Source organism: Lolium rigidum, chromosome 4, assembly GCF_022539505.1.
Source record: "Lolium rigidum isolate FL_2022 chromosome 4, APGP_CSIRO_Lrig_0.1, whole genome shotgun sequence".
Taxonomy (NCBI): Eukaryota; Viridiplantae; Streptophyta; class Magnoliopsida; order Poales; family Poaceae; genus Lolium; species Lolium rigidum.
Genome location: NC_061511.1, coordinates 93,271,321 through 93,294,902, shown reverse-complemented (window position 1 = coordinate 93,294,902; position 23,582 = coordinate 93,271,321). Strand labels below are relative to the sequence as shown.

The 23,582-nt window shown below is 43.4% G+C and overlaps 2 protein-coding genes across 14 annotated transcripts; one reads left to right on the top strand and one right to left on the bottom strand.

Annotated features, from left to right (window-relative positions):
- Positions 1–3,886: 3,886 nt before the first annotated feature.
- LOC124708986 (ankyrin-1-like) lies at positions 3,887–13,851 on the top strand. Its single transcript, XM_047240620.1, has 12 exons — positions 3,887–3,935; positions 4,054–4,107; positions 4,484–4,669; positions 4,754–4,897; positions 5,207–5,346; positions 6,445–6,531; positions 6,669–6,797; positions 8,938–9,090; positions 10,756–10,857; positions 12,776–12,943; positions 13,082–13,161; positions 13,472–13,851. The coding sequence occupies exons 1-12, from the start codon at positions 3,887–3,889 to the stop codon at positions 13,500–13,502; spliced, it is 1,323 nt and encodes a 440-aa protein (XP_047096576.1). The 3' UTR covers positions 13,503–13,851.
- Positions 13,852–18,344: 4,493 nt separating this feature from the next.
- Positions 18,345–22,354, bottom strand: LOC124649657. Of its 13 annotated transcripts, none has more exons than XR_006986748.1 (7): positions 21,680–22,354; positions 21,387–21,393; positions 20,741–21,272; positions 20,563–20,644; positions 20,159–20,214; positions 19,846–19,960; positions 18,838–19,711 (listed from the first exon to the last, which is right to left on the bottom strand). XR_006986748.1 is itself a non-coding variant. In XM_047189250.1 (3 exons), exons 1-3 carry the CDS (start codon positions 22,059–22,061, stop codon positions 21,070–21,072), a joined length of 618 nt encoding a protein of 205 aa, XP_047045206.1. In that variant the 5' UTR covers positions 22,062–22,354; the 3' UTR covers positions 20,651–21,069. The 13 variants fall into 13 exon arrangements, 1 of the variants encoding a protein (XP_047045206.1); XR_006986749.1 differs by lacking the exon at positions 21,680–22,354 and adding an exon at positions 21,511–21,663; XR_006986745.1 differs by lacking the exon at positions 21,680–22,354 and adding an exon at positions 18,345–18,709 and having other exon boundaries at positions 18,861–19,711; positions 20,741–21,663.
- Positions 22,355–23,582: the final 1,228 nt, after the last annotated feature.

Below are 23,582 nucleotides of genomic sequence, written 5' to 3'. Positions count from 1 at the left end.
GAGACGACTCCACCAGGCTTTTCCGCTTTTGTATGGTACTCTATACTGCTGGCAGGAGATGTTATTATTGAGGGAACCTACGGGACGTGGCCGTGGTCACCACACATGCAGATTTGTAGATAGGACAATATCCCTATCATGCTTGGTAAAAATTTGTGGTTTTTGTGTTCTCTTGGTTTCTTTCTGATCAATAACACTGTATGTTTCCCCTTTCCGAATTGTTGATCCGCGCAAGCTTTAATCACTCGCAACCAGGAAATTTCTGCAAGTATGAGTGGAAAGAAAGGCTTCATCTCTACAGCTTATACAGTCATACTTACGTTCAACAACATGACTTACCAAATCTCGGATACATGGTCACTGTCATCATATCATTTCAACAGTTCAAATGGAACGCGTCTTTTGGACTTTACAATAGTGTCAATTGTGAAGGAATACATAGCTGTTATACCACGAGCACTCTTAGACATCACAGACGAAAAGACCTGTTTTAGTGCACATTAAAAGAGGAGATGATTGCGTTGTCACGTAGAAAAATATATATTAGCGGTCAGGAGATGGTGTTTTTAAGGTCCATTGCTTAGGTCCCTTGTTTCGAATGAGCTTTTCAGCCGCCACCCCAAGCACATTGAATTTTTATTAAGGAGAAACCATTCGCCCCGACTTGGCCCACCATGATTGAGGTCCATTAAAACCTTCCTGATTTATCCTTTTCGGCCCATCACACCAAAGATTGACCCAAACACTGCCTATCCAAGTTTCTTATATAGGGAGTACTCATCAGCAATCATAACCCCTCAAACTTAACAAGGTAAAGTTTAACGGGAGAGATAAAAAAAAACAACTATCCCGCAATATTATGAGTTAAAATAATCTAGATGGCACGAGTTTCTTGTATAGGAAGGCTAACATCGGGGATCCATCAGCTAGTAGTGTTCTTCAACCTTGACAAGGTAAAGTTTAACGGAATGGATAAAAAAAAGACAAGTATTCCGCAATATCACGGCTAAAAATAATTCAGATGACACACGTTTCTTGTACAGGGAGATTGACATGAGGACCCATTAGCCAGTTCCGTCCCTCAAGCTTGGCAAACTAAAGTTTAACGAGAGGGATTGAGAAAAGGCAAAACTAGCCCGCAAATATCATAGATAAAAAAATAATTAAAGATAACACATGTTTCTTGTACATAGAGGCTGACATCGGGGTAGCTCATTAAAGAGATGGTCAAAATTAGTGGTAATATAGTATATAACAATGTATAAATGTATAAGGTGTCTACATTGTAAAAATCAATAGTGACTTGGTGTCTTGACCCTTTCTTTATTTCCCCATTTTATTACCATTTCATCCATACTTAAGATTATGATGTGATTGCCTGTGCAAATGACGTCCACCATCAGGGGCTCTTGACCATAACTTATCCAATTGCGCAAACATGTCCTCACATCCTTAAGGAAAGACATTGAATGAATTAATATAATTATGATTAATAAAATATACAAAGCCAAAGTAGAATCATAAATATAATCCATCACATACCTTGAGTTTGTTTCGACCACACCCCATAAGTTGGCACAAATATATTCAGGTCCTTCTTAAATACCCACCTAGGACACTGTTTAGTGTCGGGTTTTGTTAGATTGAGAATTATATATTGTTGAAAAGAGAAAGAGTTGGTTTTCGGCTAGACCAGTAGAGTTCATATTTTCGGTTCAAAATCAGTTTTATGCAGTGTCCATTAAAACAAGAATAACTTTCTCATACGAAGTTTGTTTTCGATGTATGACCACTCAATTTATTCAAAATACACGTGTGTATGTAAGTTTTTGCCAAAAATTAAGGTAGGGCTACTTTCCTACCTTGATCTACTTGGAGCTTCGCCCTTGGCTCGTAGGGTATAGTACATGAGGATCTCAACAACATGAGCTAGAAGGAGATAGCTGATGTGCCACACAATGTGGGAGAGGCACAGAGCCTTTTCGAATATCGAACTGCATGATGTTATTCTTGATACTGATCGGTTATTCCCGGCGCCTTCTATACCTATATCTATTAAATTTAATTGTATGTACAAACATAACAAATAATATAAATAATGTGACCGGATGACTTTACAGTAGTGCATGAAAATGGGGATGCGTCATTCATCTCTCGCTTAAGGTCGCATTGGTCTCTTTATATAAGACTTTGGTAGGAGGCAGTGACATGAAGGCATCGGTCCTCTAGTAGGTTAGTAGGCAATATTTCCTTATTTAATTATGAGCCCTGTTCTAGTGTACGTGAGCGGTTCTGCGAATTTTTCTAGTCTTTTCTTTGTGAAAAAAGAAAATTATTTCCGATCTTGTGAACTTTTGCGTTAAGATGATGCATGTAGTCAACACACAATTCATTAGAGCAAAATCAATGATGAAAAATCCAACGACTATGTAGAACTAACATCGACTAGTATTTTATCATGTGGCAATCACATCAACTCTCACATAACAAAATTGAAATTTGGCGTTACTTGAAAGATTCTAGCTAGACTATTGGATGATCCATGACAAGCTAAGATATAAATGCAAAGATTTACACCAAAGGGCAAGGTTGTTAGAATCGTGATTCTGAATTGGATCGAAACATCATAGGATCATAACTATCAAAGTCGTAAAATCGTAGATTCTAGTTACTAGGATCATAGAACCAGTTCATTCAATTTACATCGTAAAGTCATAGAGTCGCATTATAGAATCACAATTTTGGTAATTATGCCAAAGGGTATCAAAGGACTCGTATTAGGTGCACCCACCTCACCCGATAAAAAAAATTCTTATAGAACCTCTTTCTATATTTTTTCCACCTCAACATCCCGTCCAGGTCTCAAAGCAATTAGACATCCCATCTTAGCCATAAGCATGCATTAGACATAAGGGCAACTAAGTACCACAGGTCTGACGTGCATCCGAGGAGGAAAAACACCGGGATCATTCCTTTCTCATTTTGTTGAAAATTTAAAATAATATGCAAATTTAATTTATTGTGTCTATGGAAAATGACTCTCTTGTGTACATGCAAATTGAACTTTTGTTTGGTGGTTGACATGGGTGAAAGTTCAATTCAACTTTGAACAATGACATTTGCAGGCTATAATTTGAAATGTTTATCAGTTTTATATGACGTAATATTTATCTAAGAATTAGTGTGAGGACAATACAAGAAACAACTATAGTCAAATGTTGTTGAATAGAAAGAAAATAGATGAAATGGACAAATTGTATGCATGGGTGCTACTCATTTGTCCACTGTTGTCACATAGACAAAAACTTGAGAAAATATAGACAAGATTTTTTTTTGTTAAAATATAGACAAGATTAGAGACACAAGCTTGAAGATACCCTTGTTTCGGAATTCAAGTGCCCGGATTAGCTAGCTGGAAGGGGAAAAACTGCTCATACGGTACTGTGCAGCCTTTGACTCGTCCTTGGCGTACACGTGTCGATCGTCAAATGGACCGCTATATATATATATATATATTTTTTTTTTTGCGAAATGGACCGCTATATCCACCCTGCAAGTAACCTCTGCTTTTTTATTTTTATTTTAAACACAAGTAGCCTCTGCTGTACCGCAACGTCCGCTACTGTCTCCGCCCGCCACTCGTCGGCTCTCTGCCGAGGTTCCGTCTTCGGTGCGGGCCAGTAATGTCATGGAGTGTGAGTAGCAATGTCATCGATTAGCTCCACGAGTGTTGGATTCCTTCTGCCCGAGCAGCCCAGCCCGGCCTTTCCCCCCGGCCAAAACCCCCGTCCCGTCCGTCTCCTCCACCGCGGCGCAAGCGCAACTCAGGCTTCCAGGGGAAGCTCCACCTCGCGAGCAAGAACGCCTGATTCGCTTGCGGTCGGCCATGGCGGCGGCGCCGTTCGTATACCTCCGCCCCTCCGACGACGGCACCCGTGCGTCCAGCCTTTCCTCCCATTTCAATTGCTCCTGCGTTTCGTCCCCTCTTTCTCTCTGCCTGGGTTTCTAATGCCAATCGTGCTTGGCGTGGCGTGGGTGTGTATGTGTTTGCAGGTCAGGGTGCCCTCATGAGGGCGGCCTTCGACGGCAACCTCGGCCGCCTCAAAGGTAGTTCAAATTCTGCTCTGAATTTCCCCTCTTCGGTTCAGTCGTTTAGTCGGTCCCAGAGTGGATTTACCCTATTTATTTACTGCGATGCTACATTTCCTTGACGTCTAGTACTCGCAGATCACTGTTAAGATTAAATGGGACGAATCCGAGGGTGCAATCTGATTCCCCGTTACCTCCGCGCACATAATGTAGATTGAAAAAATGTGTTCTTTTTTTTTGACTGCGTGTCCAGCAACGAATCAATCGTTCCTCTGAAATAGTGGGATTGTGGTGCCTTGCACATATTTGCTCCCTTTCGATCTTGTGGTCTTATATTTATAGCTTGTTATTCTGGCTCATTCGCTTCCTTGACGATATTCACTTTGGGTGAAAGGTGTTGTAAAGAGTCTTCTCAAAGAGAATGGTGACCCAAGGATGATTCTTGCGTACAGTAAGGATGGCCTCAGTGTGCTACATGCTGCGGCATACAAAGGCCATTTGGAGATGTGCAAATACTTGGTGGAGGATCTCGGAGGAGATGTGAATGCTCCTGGAGTTGTAGTTGTAGTTGGAGCTGGAGGTTTTTCTCTAACATTGATCACAATTTCTATTTTTGGCAGATGTCATTCCATGTTAGGTTTTCTAAGATGGGTGCTTCGCTAAGATTTTCTTGCAGGTGCAACACCTTTTATGATCTCTGCCCATTCTGGAGATGTTCCTACTGTGAAATATTTCCTTGATTGTGGCGGTGATCTACTGAAAGCAGATGTAAAAGGCCGCACGGTTCTCCACCATGCCGCGGGTGCAGGTTGTTACCCTGACACACACCTGCTCTGTATTGTATTGTTTTATTTTGATAAGCTTGCTCTATTTATTTTTACCATGGCCACACAATCAGTATGTTCAGTGTTAACACCTGCTCTGTATTGTATTGCTTTATTTTGATAAGTTTTCTCTATTTATTTTTACCATGGCCGCACAATCAGTATGTTCAGTGTTAACACCTGCTCTGTATTGTATTGCTTTATTTTGATAAGTTTTCTCTATTTATTTTTACCATGACCGCACAATCAGTATGTTCAGTGTTTGACTTATGGAATCATCTCTTTTATCACAGGATCCTGTAAGGTAACAGAGTTCCTGATTTCAAAAGGAGTACCGGTAGACATAGACTATGGCCAGGGAACACCGCTATATGTTGCTGCTACCAATGAGAAGGATAAAACACTGAAGATTTTGTTGGACCACCACGCAAATGTATATAGCCTTGAGTGTTATCTTTTGTCTCTTTTTTCAGATTGAGTTTGATAGTATGTTTTGGTTTCCCAACTACTTAGATCATGTACACACATATGCGTTAAATCTGGCGCTGTTTTGGTTGCTTGCATTGGCACATCCTTGGATATTGCAGTGCTTATTCCATCTTTTATGTGCATGACATTAAGTAAGTACAGATCTCAAGGCTGGTTACATCTGAATTAGGATTGAATGGACGATACGCTATTTTCTACTTCATACCACCAAACAGGCAAGCACACTACTAGACTATATGATAGACATTGTTTTAAATCAAACGCTTGAGAGTAGTATGTCACCTGTATTTAGTAATTAATCCCAAAATTACCATCCACATGCTTTAAGTAAGGACCACTGGATGTTTGGCGAAAGAGTAAGGATAAGTGTGACGTGTGAGTTTCCAATGCTTAGTTGTAGGTTGGATGAACCAAGAAAATGGAGGTACTACATTCCGTAATAACTGATAAATACAATCCACTCGTAGGAACCCTGCTAATAATTTGTGCAAGCCACTAGGTAGACGTATGTTATGTTGTACGCATTACTCTGCCTCTTTACTTGTACTATTACTTTGGTATTTCCTTTAATTGTGTGTGCATACTTGTTTGGAGGTGCATGGTTCATACTTCATACCCATAGTAAAAGCTATTATATTAATTTTATGAGCTCATTCGACTCTTGAAATGCATTTCCATCCCAAGCGGATACCTTCGTTCGGACATTTTGCACGAACTTCACTGCCGGTACAGGAATGCTTTCTATCTGGGTAATGAAGACAGTGCGCGCAGGGATCTTTTTAGCTTTAAGAATTAGAAATTTAGAATTGGCGTCATTTTTTTTTCGAAAGGAATAATTTAATCTCCTAACCTCTGCATCCAAACGATGCCCACATCCATAGAACTGGTGTCATGTGAACTTGCTAACTTAGAATGAAGTACATCGGCCATTTTTAATCAGCAAGAGTTGCAGTTAAAGCATTATATGTATTTATTCATATCTTCTTAAGATACAACAATCATTACTGTTTTCTAAGGGTGAAGTGTCCGAACTCTGTTTCAGCCTAACGTCATTGTTAATGGTGTGCAATATCCCCTGATGAATGCTCTTGTATACCGTTCATTGAAGTGCATGAAGCTGCTAATTAAGGTTAGTGTTTTCTTGACTATTATCTATTCCCATGTTGTGATTGTGCCTACTCCACCATGTCTGCCAACCTTATATGTTGATATACATCGTGCATGGAGATTGCATCATAAATATACTAAGAAAAGTAATTTCCACAGGCCGGTGCTGATGTTAATGGAAAGTGTTCCATTATGACTCCGTTAGTGTTCGCTACGGGGTTTGGAGGTTATACAAACTTCATTCGGTTTCTGTTGAAGGCTGGGGCAGATCCTAATATTCCCGATGATGTACGTTTGTTTACTTTCTACATCTTTTGGTGATTCTGGTGTCCAGTATTCCACTCTATTCGAATATAGCTTCTGGTTATTATCATTCATCTACTTCGGTTTTGTTAAGGTGCTATTTTAGCGATGAGTTTATGATGCTTTGAGGCTCAGTATAATAATGAGAAAATTACGCTTGCTTCTAGGCAGTTTTTTCAATGGATGGATATTGCTATTTATTTGATGTATAATGTATAAATATCATGTTCTTAATACAACAGCCATGCTTGTATTGTTCTGGTATGTACATATATCGTTCTTCTAAAATAATTTCTCCGAATGTGGTTGATGTGCTATGTCCACAAGTTGCTAACATGTATCAATATTTTTAATTTTTGAAAGAGGTCATATCGGTGCTTAACTTGACAGTTGATTAGATACTGATCCCATTACACATAATTCCAGCTAACTAAATTTGTTAAAATGTACGCAGACAACAATCCTTAGAATAAATTAAATTTTCATAGCTAAATTTGTGTGTTTCTTCATCACTTTTATTGGGTATTTATGTAGCCTTAGGACCATATATATACAATTATATGTATGAGATAGAGTAGGAAACAGACAACAGAAGGGAAATGCAAATAATCCTACTATAACATTACTATATTTTCTATACTACTATATAATGGATCTCTTTTTGAACTTCTGAACCGCCCCAATCACTCTCTATAAAATGTATTTGAGCCGTTGATCAGTAGTCATCTGACGGTCCACGTCTCTCGGATTCGTTGGTACAGTGTTCCCGCGCACAACGTCTGCTAGGTGCGCGTGGACGAGATCGGAATCCGCTGGGCGCTTCACGATTATTCTCGATGGGTCAGAAATTTCCCGCGGCCGCGTCCTCTCGGCTCTGTAATCTCTTTTTCTCTCACAAGTAAACAACCCCACGACAATCTGTCTTGCGTCCCCCTTTTGCCCCGTGAGGAACACACATGTCAGCTTTAACAGTTCCACAGCCTGAGAGTTATCCGTGAGCTCTACCTCCGAGTCCTTAATTAAAAGATTGCTTATGCATGTCTTTTATTTATGTTACATAACCAGGTATCTAGAACAGAAAATATAAAACGAAAAATTGTCCAACAAAAAAGATTCATATACATTGGAAGACCGAGTTTTGTTCAGGGATATTAGAGCATCTTCAGTCGCGTCTCCCAAACCGTCTCCAAAGCGATTTGGACCCGCCGGAAAAAAAACGTTCCCAACCGCGCGGCCCAAAGGCATTTTTGTCCGGCGCAGCCCAATATGGTGTCCGGCGCCCCCAGTCCGTCCCCGCTACACAGGGGACGCTCCGGGCACGCTGGACACAACGAAAAGCGGAAGCGACGTGAGCCCGACGCGTCAGCGGCTCGGACGCTCAACCGCCGCCTACGTAGCGACGGTGCAGTTGCCGAGAAGCGGAACCATCACGCAACCGCGTCGATCGACGCGCCAACCGTCAGAATGGAGCGCGTACTTCTCGGAAGAGCAACCGCCGCTCTCTTCGAGTTCTGCGCCGCCGTTTATCCGTGCTCAATAAGACCCATATGCAGACGCTTTCGGATCTTCAACCGGTCCCCATCTAACGTATATGTTTCACCAATTTCATCAGAAGATCAAGCTGCAAATAATATCCAGAAACGAAGGTTGTAGGCAACAATTCTTTGTATATGCGCAATCCATGCACACCAAAACATATTTTATACGTGCAAGGCACGTACCTTTTACTAGTCTAACATAATGAACCTGTTTATATTTGTGCTATGACCTATGAGTCACGAGCAATTGCAACGATTACATATACAACTACTTCTGTTTGTTATATGCATATATTTCAAGGGCAAGCTCAGTTGGGATTCCACTATAACTTTACGTTTGTCTCAAATGTCAGCTCTTGCTGAACAGTTGAAGTACCTCACTGAACACCTTTTGGTGTTCTTTCTGAGTATGTGAGCAGCTTGAATTGCTTAGCAACTCTGTAAATGTTTTCTGTGTTAAAATCCTGGTTGAAACATTTGATAGAAAAAAAATCTAAATCCTGATTCTTTCCCTTATATTCTGTAGGGGTTCTTGAACTACATTGTTAATTTGTTGAGAAATAACAGTTCTTCCTTCCCTTTCTCAGTTGGGTAGATTACCAATAGAGCGTGCTGCAGTACGTGATTGCAAGGAGGAAGTTGAAATGTTGTTTCCATTGACTTACCCAATACCAAATGTTCGAAACTGGAGTATTGAAGGAGTAATCTCGCATGCAAAAATTGAAGCTAAGAAGCCACTCGTAAGTTATTTATCGCCGTTATACTTTTCCAATACCAAATATTGATTGCAGTAAGCTATCACTTTGTTTTAAGTGTTATGACCTGGAGTTACTTATGGATGGTAAATATCACATTGACAGTGAGATTCAGAACTTAATTTAATTTACAGACCAGTGTTTTCGTGGTGTAGCTGGTTATCATGTCAGTCTAACACACTACAGGTCTCCGGTTCGAAGCCAAAAAAACTTAATTTACAGTGATATCACATTTACAGGTGCCCCAATCTTGTAAAATTCTTATAAAGAAAACAGTTCAAAGCTTTAAGCAATGACTCCTGAGAACAAACTATGTTCTCTACCAATTATAATTTGGAAGAATGTGGTCACACAGAGATACCAACTGTTCTGGCCTAAGACTTGGGCTGCCCATTGTTAGACATTATGAACTCATGTGTGGTCTGAACTATTAATTGAAAAAGCATCCTTCTGTTTCCAAGGTTGAAGTACGGGCGCTATACCTGTTAAGGCTACCCTTGGAGAAAACGCTAATCCTGGCTTTGTTTACAGTTTGTAAGGAAGCGACTGCTCCACTATTTCAAAATGATGTATGCATATTGCTTGTACCACATGACACCCGTGTTTACAAGACGGAATGGCATATGTGTTTACAAGAACAACTAATGTATAGATTAGAAGATATAAAATGCTCATAGCTTAGTGTCTTGCCAGTGGGATTTTGGCCGGATATGATTTCGGTGTGAGCCTCTTAGGGCCAGATTTGTACCCACTATAAGTTTTTTTTGGATTAATTCTCAATTTGATTAACTGTTGTAAACTTAAAGGTTTTGCTAGCTCTCAGCTATCTAGAACTAGATGAGAACTAAGTTCGTGTCAGTCAAATCCTACACCATTCGATTGCATCGTGATTCGTGCATATTAGTTGCAAGTTGGGTTGCAACTGAGATTTTTTTTTCCAGTTGCAAGTAGAGATGCAACTAAGAAAAATGCTCCAGACCATTAGATTTGCTTCATGGTTCATGCTAGTCACGAGTTGCAACTGAGTTTGATGACATCCTCTAGTTCTCAGTCAAATGAGAACTAGTCACACCCTAAACTTAATCGTTAAGTAGAGCATTGAAGCAAATCTGGTAATGCTACAGAAGCGTTATATGCTCTCTGGTACAATGCTTGGTTAAAGGTTAAAGTTAATACTATGGATGTGGAGTTCACCAGCATCATACTTTGCTCTGCAGTCCTCACTTTACGGTAGTCCACCTGGTGATTACCAGATTGTAAACTTATCCTTACTGCAAAAGTATTCAATGGTATAGAAAAGGATTTCCTGTGATTTACTAGCATACTTCTTTGAAACAGAGAAGAGATACTCTCTGTTCCTCAACTTTAACTTCGACCTTTTGGGCTAGGTCCAAAATATGTCACCAATGCAACATGGGCCAGTGTGCCATTTTGAGAAACTGAAATGGGACCGGTAGTACTTTTAACTTCAGGATCGGGTCTGCACTTTGCATTGCAGCAACAGCATGTGGAAGAGCTAGCCATCTACATACCAAACTATGACAAATGTTGAACGAAATTGCTTAGTTTCTTCTGTAATATAAATTATTGTTGATAACGGTTATTTGTTCCAAAATTTGAATATTCAATTAATTATTTTTAAAATTTTAGGATCAACAAGACTTTGAGAGAAGAAAAAATGTTGCCAAGACAGGGGCAGATACGGCATTCAAACAGAAGGATTATAAGACAGCACTGAAACTTTATGATTTGGTAAATATCTTGCAACTTATCTCTGATAGTTAAATGCATAGCCCACCTTTCCCACCATCTTAATATTTTGGGTGACCGTGCATGCTATTCTACATGGTATCAGAGCCAAGCCAGGTTGAGTTCAAGACCCGGCTGGCGCAATTTAAATAAAAGAATTGCAGCCCACTTTTGGTCCGCGTTTAGGCCTGAGGGAGGCACACACGGGGGGGGGGGGGGGGTGTTGAAGTATAAATGAATAGCTCACCTTTCCCCATCAGCTTAAGCTTTTGCGTGAACCGGTCCGGTGCATGCAATTCTACAATTATCATGTAGGATATCTAACTTCTTCTGTAAGATTTGAGCTTTGGTTTGCCAAAGAAAGAAAATAAAAATATAATTCTGAATAAATAATCGAGGTGACAAATTATATGAGCTCCATCAGGTTCAGATGAAGTATTGTGATGCAGCTATGATTTAATCTGAGAAAAGACAAACTAAATTGGAAATGTTCTGAACAACTATAATTAGATCTGACCAAAGACCATCTGAAATGATTATGATCTCAAGACAATATTTACTAATGAGCAAAAGTTCAGTCATATTTCTACTTGGGGTAGAATGGAAGCGTATTCCATCATGGAGCTTGTTCAGCAGGCAACATGGATTCAACAGAAAAATTGATTGAAAGATTGGTGAATTGTTATTTGGTTAAACATTCGATGAGAGCTCTTGAAGAAGAAACATGTTACAAGAAGATACTACTAGTACTAGGTAGTGCTTATACAGTCATACTTCTTGAAACATATATTACTAGTTAGTTTTCCGTATCACTTGGGACTTGAAATGATTTCACATGATCTATCACGCATTGGGACCGATTTTATAGAATGTGCTGAATATGACACAAATGAATAGTTATCTAACTGTCTGACTAGCCAAGTTTGACAAGCCAATCAGTCTAGTAAGAGAATATGTTCCTGTCAGAGGGTATTGGGTTAGTTAGGAAGATGAAGATACGGTTTCGTAGGCAAGTCAGGATTATATTCTTAGGCATCAAGTCAAGTCTTCCCTATAAATGCATCCTGTACAACATATAGATAATCCAATAAATCAGAATAAACTACTCCCTCCAGCTCTAAATACTTGTTGCAGGTTCATTGAATCTAGACAGATTTTAGTCTATATTTTGTCTAAATCCGCGGCAAGTATATAGGGCTGGAGTAGTAAAGATCTAATCCATGTCCGTAACCGTCACTCCTTCTCAGGGCATCTCCAACGGGGCGACGCAAACGGACGCTGAGCGACCGTTTGCGTCCGCCCGGGCCGAAAATGCGTCTGGTACCACCTCCAGCGGGGCGATGCATAGTGACCGGGCCGTCCGCGGCGACGCAAACGTGGCCCAAATATGCGCCAGGTTTGCGTCTCTGCGGACGCTGTGCGGACGCAGCGGTCGTCCGCCCGGTCCTCGCAAGGGCCCGCCTGGCAGGGGCACGACGACCGCGCTCTGGCTGCTGCTCCGGCCTGGGATCCCTGGACACCTTCACCACAGCCTCCTGCGCAGGCGACGGCTTCACCGAATGGAAAAAAAAATGCGTCGTGCCGCTGGAGCCACCCCGACGCAAACGGACGCGCGGACGATTTCGGCCATTTCGCCCGACGCGTCCGTTTGGGCGTCCGAAATGCGTCGCCCCGTTGGAGATGCCCTTAGTCCCTGCGCCAAGGCCGTCCGATTCTTTCTCCTTGAGATGTACCACATGCCTTGTCACATTCATCGATCTTAGGACCAGTACCTGTTCTAACACATGACAGTTCCACATTTCCATTCTAAATAATGTGTTCACACTATTTTTACCAGTTGGCACACGTGACAATCGTGTTTTAGCATGCCATGATTTTAGGTTGGAATAATGTTGGTATGACATGTCATGTTTGGCCATAGGTGATAGATCATGGAGAGAATGCAACACTGTATGCGAACAGGAGTATTTGTAAGCTGGCCATGGGTGACGGTGAAGGTGCTCTGTCAGATGCTCTCAGGTGCAGAATGCTGCGACCTAAATGGGCAAAAGCCTGCTACCGTCAGGGTGCAGCTCACATGCTACTCAAGGTGAGTCTACATTGCCATCGTGTATACTTATTTATCAGCGATGTTGTTGCCTGGTCACATTCTTGCCATCATGTTTACTTATTTACTGTTGATCTTGTATCCTGGTGACATTCTTTGATTTTATTGTTATTCATCTAGGAGTATAAACAAGCTTGTGATGCTCTTCGTGATGCACAAAAACTAGACCCTGGGAATGCTGAGGTTGAGAGAGAACTAAGGTAACATGCTGTCTTTTTCTTATCTCTTTTGAGTGCATTAACATAACCAATGCATGATCTTAGGTTAGCAAAGTACTTCCTTACTGAGGAAAAGCAGATTAAGGGCAATTACCTACACGTTAAGAGCCATTTTTTTCCTTCTTGTGTTGTACTTTGACCCACGATGTCAGCCCCAGGTTCATGAATTATGTGGTTGTGATTTGTGAAGTGCCATGCAGGGATTCTGTGCAGGTCTTCCATGGATGGCTGATGCTCCGATTTGTTTTGTTGATTGTACATCTTACATTCTGGCTTGGTTCAATTGTTGCAGCAAGGCGATGGAACTAATGAAGACCTCGTGATGAAGCTGAGCAGAGAGGCGTGGTGGCGCATTGGTGTGTAGTCTGCAACATGTGCAAGTTGTCACTGAAGTAGAGCTAGCAAGAACTCCTAATCCTCATGTTCTGTGAAGAGTTAAAAACTCGGGAAAAAACATGCTAATTTTGTAAGTGCTACATGCCCCAGAGCTAGCAGGAACTACTATACTATCCAGATGTTCTGGTGTAGAGGTACGTTGTCTTGGATGGAATTGCTTTGCCTGACCGATTCCTGGACAGATCGCAGTTCCTTTTTCCGAGAACAAGAGACGCCTCCACGGGCTTTTGTATGTTACTCTATACTGCTGGCAGGAGATGTTATTATTGAGGGAACTTACGGGACGTGGCCGTGGTCACCACTCACCACACATGCAGATTTGTAGATAGGAACAACATCCCTATCATGCTTGGTAAAAATTTGTGGTTTTTGTGTTCTCTTGGTTTCTTTCTGATCAATAACACTATGTTTTTTTTAGATAAAAGGCACTCAAGTGTCCAACTTTGAATTAACAAAGCCACGAACGGCTATAACGATACAAAGTGTTGAACCCAGCTTACAGAACGACACCACACATCCACACGAACTACCGAAGAAGCTACAACCGGAAGCGCGACCAACACGCTCAGCCAAAGCGCCTACGAGGACTCAGAGTAGAGCTGGAGTCTACAGTGTCGGGCCGGAACTCACCCGAGAGCGAGCCATTTTCACGCGCGCCTCAACAACACTCCTCCGTCGCAGAAACGCCACCGGAAGCCGACCACCACCGGGGACCAAGACGCGTTGCTCACAAACCGAGAAGCACCACCAAGGAAGCTCGACAAGGGCAGGGAACGAAGCAAGCCTTGCCGAAGATCGCCAAACGAAGACACCTTCGCACAGAACCTTCGGAGAGCTACATGTTGTGGACTCCAAGGCGATGTCTTCAAGAAGATCGCGACACCGGAGTGCCGCCATCGCCCGATCCGAGGATCTTAGGTTTTCACCCGGAGACAGTAGAAGGCCGGAGAGAAGCCCCATGACGCCTTCAAGAAGGGGACGGCGTCCATAGACGTCGCCATCATGGCCCAACTGGGCAAGGGTTTCCCCTCGGCGTGGCCTCTCCTTCTTCTACACAGGGTTAGGCCGTCGCACGACGGCCGAACCGCCGCCACAACACGCGGCTCGCCGCGACCACGTCGCCCGTACGATCATGGCCACCGACCAGCACCAGAACCTCTGGTTCGCCCGTCAACCAGCAAGGTTCCCACCGACCAAGGCCGCTCACCACGCAGATCACCAGGTGAGTGAGCAGATCCAAAGATCTAGGCAGCCCACATCCACCACGACGCGTACTGCCGCCAGATCTGAGGAATATGGACGGAGAGGGGCTTCCACTGCGTGATCCGCGGCCAGCAACCACCCTGGCTGCCGGCAGTGCGAGATCCAGCGGAGGAGACGCGAGGGAAGGGGCCTCGAAATGGGGCCGGGCCCTGCCCGGCCGGCCGAACCACCCAGCGCCCCGCGCCCTGCGCCCCGCGCCCTGCGCCCTCCTGGAAGCCGCCCCAGGCGGAGCGGACGCCCGACGCGCCGCCGCCCACCGTTCCCGTCGCCGCTCGCGCCGCCCGCAGATGTTGGCCAGGCGGCACCCGCGCCGCCCGCAGCCATCGACCGGACGCCGCCGCCATGTCCTCGAGGGGAGCCTGCACGCGCGGCGTGCTGAGCCTCCGCCAGCCGACCACGAAGAGGGGGGCCTCGCCGCCGCCATCAACCGCGCGGGCTAGGCCCGGCGGAGACCATCGGCGGCGGCGGAGCGAGGGGAGTGGGGGAGGTGTTAGGGTTAGGTGGGGAGCGGAGGAGCCACAGATGGGGTCATAACACTATGTTTCCCCTTTCCAAATTGTTGATCCGCGCAAGCTTTAATCACTTTCGCAACCATGAAATTTCTGCAAGTATGAGAGGAAAGAAGGGCTTCATCTCTACAGCTTATACAGTCATACTTACGTTCAACAACGTGACTTACCAAATCTCGGATACATGGTCACTGTCATCATATCATTTGATGGTGGTGTTTCAACAGTTTAAATGGAACGCGTGTCTTTTGAACTTTACAATAGTGTCAATTGTGAAGGAATACGTAGCTGTTATACCACGAGCACTCTTAGACATCACAGACGAAAAGGCCTGTTTTAGAAGAGGAGATGATTGGAGAACTGAGCTCCAGCTCAGTGGCAAGGCAAGGCGAGTGCGCAGCCAGCTCACCCGGTTTCGAATCCCCATCACGCGGTAATTTCGCGGGAGGGGCGAACTTTAATCGGGTTATCATCCTAGCGTCCATCCGCGGGGAGAGTCTCATTTCTACCTAACAACGTATAGCTAAGAAATGGATCATTCCCCCGTTGGTCAACGTTTAAAGAGGAGATGATTGCGTTGTCACGTGGATAGTGCTGAAATTGCAAGTCATGGTGCCGAACATAAGAAAACAACTTTTCTTTCTGAAAATGAACATAAGAAAATAACTAGCGGCCAGGAGATGGTGTTTTTAAGGTCCCATTGCTTAGCGCATCTCCAACACGGCGACCCATCCCGCGCCCGCGCGTCCGGATGGATCGAAACGGACAAAACCGTTGCCCAACGCGGCCACACATCGCAAATGCGGATGGCCGTGTCCGGGACGACCCAAACCCCCAAATCTGGGCCAGGTTTGCATGGCCGCGGATGGCACGCGGCGTCCTCGCGTGTCTGCCTGGTCGCCTGCTCGCCTCCCTGGGCCCAGCTGTCGGTGGGAGGCGCGCGTCCTATTAAATGTGGACTGGGAGGGATCTGTCCCTGTCCAGTTCACTTCCCCACTACACTCGACAACTCCCCACACGCGCGCAACCGCCGCCATAGCCTCGAAGAGGGCTTTCCCTCCCGGCGCCAATGACGGCGAGGCCAGCAGCAGCCGCCGTCCTCCGTCGGCGCTGAGGGCAGGGGGACACCGCGGCGGTCTCTACATCGGAGAGGCCGCCGCGTCGGCGCGGCATTGGTGCAACCCGCGCCTCTAGTGCCGAAGCCGGAGGACGACGATGACCCGGAGATGCGCGCCGCTCTGGCGCTGTCCAAGGTGGAGGACGAGGCCAACTGGCCGCATCTCGCGGCGGTCATCTGCACCTCCGTGACGGAGGAGGATGCCCGGCAGGCGGTCGAGGACGCCGAGGCCTGGGCGTTGCTCGACCAGGCCCGTCGGGAGGAGGAAGTGTGGCGGCGCGAGGAGGCCAAGCTCCAGCGCGAGGAGGAGAGGCGCCAGGAGTCCAGGCATCTGGCGGAGTAGGCGCCAGGAGGCCAGGGCGCCTCGTGTGGCAGGAGAGGAAGCTCCGCCTCAGGGAGGAGGCGGAGCTGCGGCGGAGCAGCGGGCGGCTCCGGACCCCCACTCGGCCTGGGAAGAGGCCCAGTGGTCGCCGTGGCCGGAGTCCCCGGCGTAGTCGAGCCACAACAGCGCCTCGCTGCCTGGGGACGTCGTCGACGCCCACGGCGACGAGGCCCACATGGACTAGGCGGTGCACCGGTAGCCACCTCGTCCTCCTCAAACCCCAGGATAGGTTTTTTTTTAGTTTAAAGCCCATATATAGGGCTTTATTTTGTAGTTTAAATTTGCCCAAAATAGGGCATATGTATAAATTTTCCTAAAATAGGGCATATGTTTAATAAAATATGGTTTATGTTTAATTATTTCCCTTTTTTCCTTTTTTTTTGTTGTATTTCACTATTGTGATGCGTCCACGCGTTGGGCGCACTACGCGATTCAAATGGACCGATGATCAGGTTCGTCTGTCCGCGCGGCCACCCAAACGGCCTAAAACGGACGGTCCAACGCGTCCGTTTGGGTCCCCGCGTTGGAGATGCTCTTAGGTCCCTTGTTCCGAATGAACTTTTCAGGTGAGCCGCCACCCCAAGCACATTGAATTTTTATTAAGGAGAAACCATTCGCCCGGACTTGGCCATCATGCTTGAGGTCAACTGAAACCTTCTTATTTATCCTTTTCGGCTCATCACACCAAAGATTGACCCAAACACTGCCTATCCAAGTTTCCTAACATATCGTGTAGAACTTTTTTCCCTCTTATGGAAATCCATGAAAGGCGTCACCTTTGTATTTTAAAACAGATAAATATTTACAAGTATGTAGCAGATATTTTAAGAAGGCAAATATGTATTTATGGCTAGTATAGCGGGCTTACCACACGGAAATTCAATTCGGCTCCCGGGTGCATATGCTCCCTCTATCAAAAAGTTATATTTCGAAATGTCGAAAAAATTTGACAAAAAATTCTACATGTACATCTCCACAATATACGTACGTTCGTCAAGTTTCACGAGGAACCAATATGTTTTGTGGTCTGCGTAAATAAGAGAAATTTTATCTCATGAAAAGACTTATTTTCAGCATTGAATTTTGTCTTTTTTACACACGTCACACGACAAGTCGGATTTTTATGAAACAACTTTGTGAGCGTCTAGCACGTGAAGATGTACGTTCGAATTTTTCGTTTTAATTTTTTAAAATTTCAAAATGTATGTAACATGCATTTCAAAATAAAGGGAGCATATGCTCCCATGTGCCAAAACACCATTCCCGCTTACCACATATCTTTCATATATCTGTTGTTGGCGTAGTGGCAAGCCACTATGGGCACACAATTATCTAGTGCTGAGGTCTCTTGTTTGATTCCTACTCGTTATAAAATTTTATAAAGCATCACGGCTCTTAGAGGCTGACTAGTGGTTGGGGCGCCCCCTGGGGCGCCTCCTCACCGTACAGTGGCAGTCCAATCAAGGCCTAATCTAATTTTCATCTGTCCACTAATTAGTAAATCAAAGTTGAGTGCCCTAAAATTAATGCTTGGAGAAAATCAAAGTCGAGTGCCCTTACATCACTTGGTAACTCCACAATAAAGAAAATACAGAATTCGGTCATCTACAACAGGCATAAAGAAAACACATCTCCTTATTTCCAATGATACACAATGACAGTGCAGAACAAAAGCAAAACTTCAATATATTGATGCTTCGCTAACTTTGATATAGCTCTTGTCCACTGAGCTATCTGCAAGAGTTTGCTTCTCAAACATCAGAGAGAGAGTTTTCAGCCAATTGCTTTTCCACCTGTGTAGCTTGCCTTGAATGAAATTTGATTCTTTGAACTAATCAGCACATGAAGCACAAAGTGATTCACCTAGATAACCATCACATTTATGTTAAACAGCTGATTTATGCTTCTTGCAGTTTCTGGTTCACGCATTGGACATGCAAAACTGTTTGCCTCGGTACATTAGGACAGAAGAAATTAACAACCACTGAATGTAATATCAGTCACCATGATTTACCTTTCTATTGCGAGTCAAAGTGCAACAAGAAAACAGAAGTAACACAGCTTGCACTTACTTCTTCTCATTCAGCTTGGTTTCAGATATCTATCAACTATTCCACGTGAATCAAGCTCCTAATAAGCTTTCACCTCTTGTGCTCACATGGATTGGTTTGCTGTAGGATCCCACACAGTAACAAAGTCGGTCTATGCTGTCATGATACAAGGATTTCAAGATTTCATGATACAGATGTAGTATCCTGTCCACATAGATCGACTTTATGTATATATAGTTGAATATCACCATTGTGAAATAGAACGAACAATAAATAGTGCTTAAAGGTAGTAACCCATTGATTTAAGATAATAATTTATGACAACACATTACAATAAACCAGCGAAGAACTCGACCAATATTAAAAGAAAAGGTGGACTTCAATTGCTACAAGCATACAATGTAAGCGTAGAAATAAAGATCTAATAATCTATATGCAAATTTGTAATTATTTCTTTAAAAATATCCATTCGACAGTCCCTAAAGAAGATGCGTATATTTAATCATAGGATAGTGAATAAGAGAAGAAGCACGGATAGTAAACAACACAAAATCAGTAGTCTCAGATATTTGTTTGTACAACCATAACTTCCCTAAATCATCCTCTCCACACAAAAAAAAATTCTGCAGCAAATTTTATTCAGAATAATAGATCATGCAAACACAATTTCCAAATTGGTCCCTTGTGTACTAATACGCTTAATGCCACCTAATTCTATTATGCTTGCTCAGCATCAAACTGAAAATAGACTGATTAAATGTAATATTATACATTATAACGGTTAGCGCGCAATCACAGCGATATGCGTGCAGACCTAGTGAATACAAAAAAACTCAAAATTAATGGCATATAAACACTGCATTATTACAGCCAAATAATAAAGGCAGCTGAATCTTATTAGAAAAAACTTGCAAAGGATATTCAAAGTGGCAAGGATGCAACACACACCTTCAGATAAGAATAGTCAGGTTACTTAACCGGAAAGGCTGATGGGTTGATTTCATCACATCAGGTATGTTATGTAATGCAATAGCAGAAGCCAGTTAAGTCCCACGCGAACACCCTGTATTTTCACATTATACCAATATAATTAGAGCAAGTTAATCAGAAATGGTAATTTAGCTCTTCGAAAATTGCAATAGTCAAGGTAGGCCCCAATAACTTCTCTATTAGAAAAAATGCAAGGTGAAGTCTAAGTCCTAAAACCTCTTTAGAACATCAATTATGTGAATATAATAACATGAATACACAAAGGAATTACCTTCACAGAACCAAGAAACAGCACCATTCCATCGGGAAAATTGTGCAAGCTGATTCCTGCACCTCACAATAAGTATGAATTTAAATGATTGTAGCTTCAAGGAAGGAAAACTTCACAGAATTTTATCAAGGAACCTCGTGCGGCATGAAATAGTTCAAATAATAATATCACCTAAAAGAAAGTTTGACAAGTACAGGCCTGATAGAGCAAGCGAGCCTAACAATTTAGACACGTTCTTAGTTTTTTACCGACAGATGTAATGATACCACTGAATAAGACTTACCGGCGATGCTTTTGCATCATATCTTTACCTGAACCATCATCATCAGTATGCTTTCCACAAACAAGAAGTAAATTGTACTCATCCTCAGTAAGAAAACAGATTAATATGGTGTTGTACTTACCCCTGTAGATTGTTCATTCCAACTTTTTCTTGCTTGTTGGCTCTAGAATAAACTCTGACAACCAAACCGAATAAAAGAACTCCTGCAATAAAATTAGAAAAAATGTTGCAATTTGTTACCTGAGATGTACTGAAATTCTAGGACATAGATTCTAGAATCTGGAGCAAATTTGACTCACTCGAAGATTGTCCTTCAAGAAGCCTGTAGTATTGAGTGCAATGCGTGCCAAGTATAGAAACGAAATGTTCAACATAAGTCCCTCTGGACCAGCAGACTGAGAACACAACGGGGAAGGAAACGGAAACTCTTCACCAATAGAACAATGAAGAGGACGCAACATCGCATACCTATGATACGAAGTGTGATTAAGTGGGTTATGGTTTGTAGGCAGCGATAGCGAGTTTACGTTCAACTGATATCCCACAGACTATTGATCTCCTCAAGCAACTGATCCCACAGACTATTGATCTCCTCAAGCAACTGATATCCCACATACTATTGATCTCCTCAAGCAACTGATATCCCACAGACTATTGATCTCCTCAAGCAACTGATATCCCACAGACTATTGATCTCCTCAAGCAATACCAAGTAACTGAACCCATCTGACTTCATAGATAAAATACCGCAGGGCATCGTAGCAGTATACTTGGTAATTTTAGGCGGTAGACTCATCATCAGTACATTCCTTCGGCAGGAGCCATTTAGTTCTGAAAGAAGGGTAATCCAATAAACCCAATGTTCTTCACAATGTAAGGATTTTCACTTTATATCTAAACAAATGGAAGTACTTAATATTTTCTGATGGATCTTTCTTGGCATACCTGCAATCTACAAAGTCTAAATTATCAACACTATATATAAGCACAATCTGAACTTCAAAATAAAGAGACAACCCCACAAAACCATGTGTACTTTCGGCAACCAAGGAAATAATCTGGACAATACCTAAACATGTACAGATCGTAGCCCTTCTCATTTTCTGATCTTACCGAACCAACCAGATCAAATCGTAAACTGAACCTCCACAGTTAACCTCTACAAGCCCATACGGGAAACAAATCTCCTCAAACTTTAATCAGACAAGAGAGAGAGGGAGAGATGGAATGGCACTTACACGTTTGGGTGGCAGTCGAAGCAGTGACATATGCGAGGCAAAGCTGTGCGCTCGTCACTGCACGCCCACGATGGCCCTCGTCTCCAACGAGGGCGCTGGAGACCAGTACGTCGGCCACGTGACAAATATAAGATGCAAACCGGACCACTGAGTGTCTGTCTCCATCCTCATCAGCGCCGTCGACTTCCCATGCCACTGCCGCATCCTCCACGCTGTTGATCGTGATTCCCATGGATTTCGTCCACAGAGGAGCGACGAGCCCGCTGGGAGAAGGAGAGGAGGAGGTGTGGGGAAAGAGAGGCGACGGCCAGGGGAGGGAGGGCGGCGGCGAAGAGGAGGAAGTGGGCCACTGCCGCTCATCCTTCACTCTCGCGCGTCGCATCTGCGGACCGAGCGCCGGTGAGGAAGGGCTACATCCTCTCGGTCCTGTTCATGGGGAGCTGGACGTTGTGGAGAGGAGGAAGCGAAGGGGCGGCGGAGGGGAGGCGAGGAATGGGGCGGCGGAGAGGAGCTAGGCAGCGTGGGTGGCTAGGGTTTCCGTCGGTTGTGTGTCGTGTTTCATGCTGGGACGGTCCAGATGGATGCGGGGCTCGTTCCCAGATCGAACGGATCGGGATGTCTTTTTCCTCGAGTGAACGCTAGCTGGGTATCGTGGAGCACTCTGGGATGGGGCAAACACACACGCACTTGCTTGTTCTCAATATCAAGAGGACAGAGGAGCCATCATCTTGCAGCGTCCGTCAACCTTAACAAGGTGGAAATGAATGTCAAATATCCATAAATCATGGGTAAAAGGATATCACTCGTTTCTTGTACATGAAGACTGATATCAGGGACCCACCAGTCAGCTACATCACTCAACTCATCGTTAAGAAGGTAAAATTAAACGGACGGGTTTGGAAAAAAGCAAATAACCCACAATATCACGGGTAAAAAATAATCTAGATGGCACAAGTTTATTGTACAAGGAGCCTGATATCGAGGACCCATTTAACAAGGAAAAGTTTAACAGAAGATATCAAAAAAGACAAGTAGCCCGTAATATCACAGGTTAAAAATAATCAAGATAGCACAAGTTTCTTATACAGGAAGGACCCATCAGCAATCATAGCCCCTCAAACTTAACAAGGTAAAGTTTAACGAAAGTGATCGAAAAAAAATTATCCTGCAGTATTACGAGTTAAAATAATCTAGATGGCACGAGTTTCTTGTATAGGGAGGTTAACATTGGGAACCCATCAGCTAGTAGTGTTCTTCAAACTTGACAAGGTAAAGTTTAACAGAATGGATAAAAAAAGAAAAGTATCCCGCAATATCACGGCTAAAAATAATCTAGATGACACATTTCTTGTACAGGGGGATTGACATCAGGACCAATTAGCCAGTTCCGTACCTCAAGCTTGGCAAACTAAAGTTTAGCAAGAGGGATTGAGAAAAGGCAAGTAGCCTACAAATATCATAGATAAAAAATGATCAAAGATAACAAATGTTTGGTGTACATGGAGGCTGACATTGGGGGACCATCAGCCAGTAGTGTCCCACAACGTCAACAAGTCGTCAAGGATCGAAAATAAAAGTCACGTAGCCAAAAATCACGAGTAAAAAATAATTCAAGATAGCAAAAAAAAAATTGTAAAGAGAGGCTGCCATCGAGGACCCATTAGTCAGCAGCATCCCTCAATGTTAACTAATGAGACAAAGATAAAAAAAAATTCAAGTAGCAAAAAATCACGAGTAAAAAAATATTCCAATATAGCAGGGAAATGCACTTTGGCTCATAGGAGCATATGCTCCCATTATGTGAATCCACATTTTAAAGTATTAAAAAATTCTAAACTAAATTTTTACATGTACATCTAGACATTTTATGTTGGTACACAAGTTTTCAAAAGAAAAAACATTT

What these genes read in the sequence shown, in the direction of transcription:
- LOC124649657 (XM_047189250.1), bottom strand. Translation starts at nt 22,061, where the DNA reads ATGCGACGCGCGAGAGTGAAGGATGAGCGGCAGTGGCCCACTTCCTCC. An exon ending in TTCGACTGCCACCCAAACGT is followed by an intron (nt 21,387 to 21,679) that starts GTAAGTGCCATT and finishes TGTAGATTGCAG; the next exon opens with GTATGCCAAGAAAGATCCAT. An exon ending in GATCCATCAGAAAATATTAA is followed by an intron (nt 21,273 to 21,353) that starts GTACTTCCATTT and finishes CCCTTCTTTCAG; the next exon opens with AACTAAATGGCTCCTGCCGA.
- LOC124708986 (XM_047240620.1), top strand. Translation starts at nt 3,887, where the DNA reads ATGGCGGCGGCGCCGTTCGTATACCTCCGCCCCTCCGACGACGGCACC. An exon ending in AGTTGTAGTTGGAGCTGGAG is followed by an intron (nt 4,670 to 4,753) that starts GTTTTTCTCTAA and finishes TGCTTCGCTAAG; the next exon opens with ATTTTCTTGCAGGTGCAACA. An exon ending in CCACCATGCCGCGGGTGCAG is followed by an intron (nt 4,898 to 5,206) that starts GTTGTTACCCTG and finishes CTTTTATCACAG; the next exon opens with GATCCTGTAAGGTAACAGAG.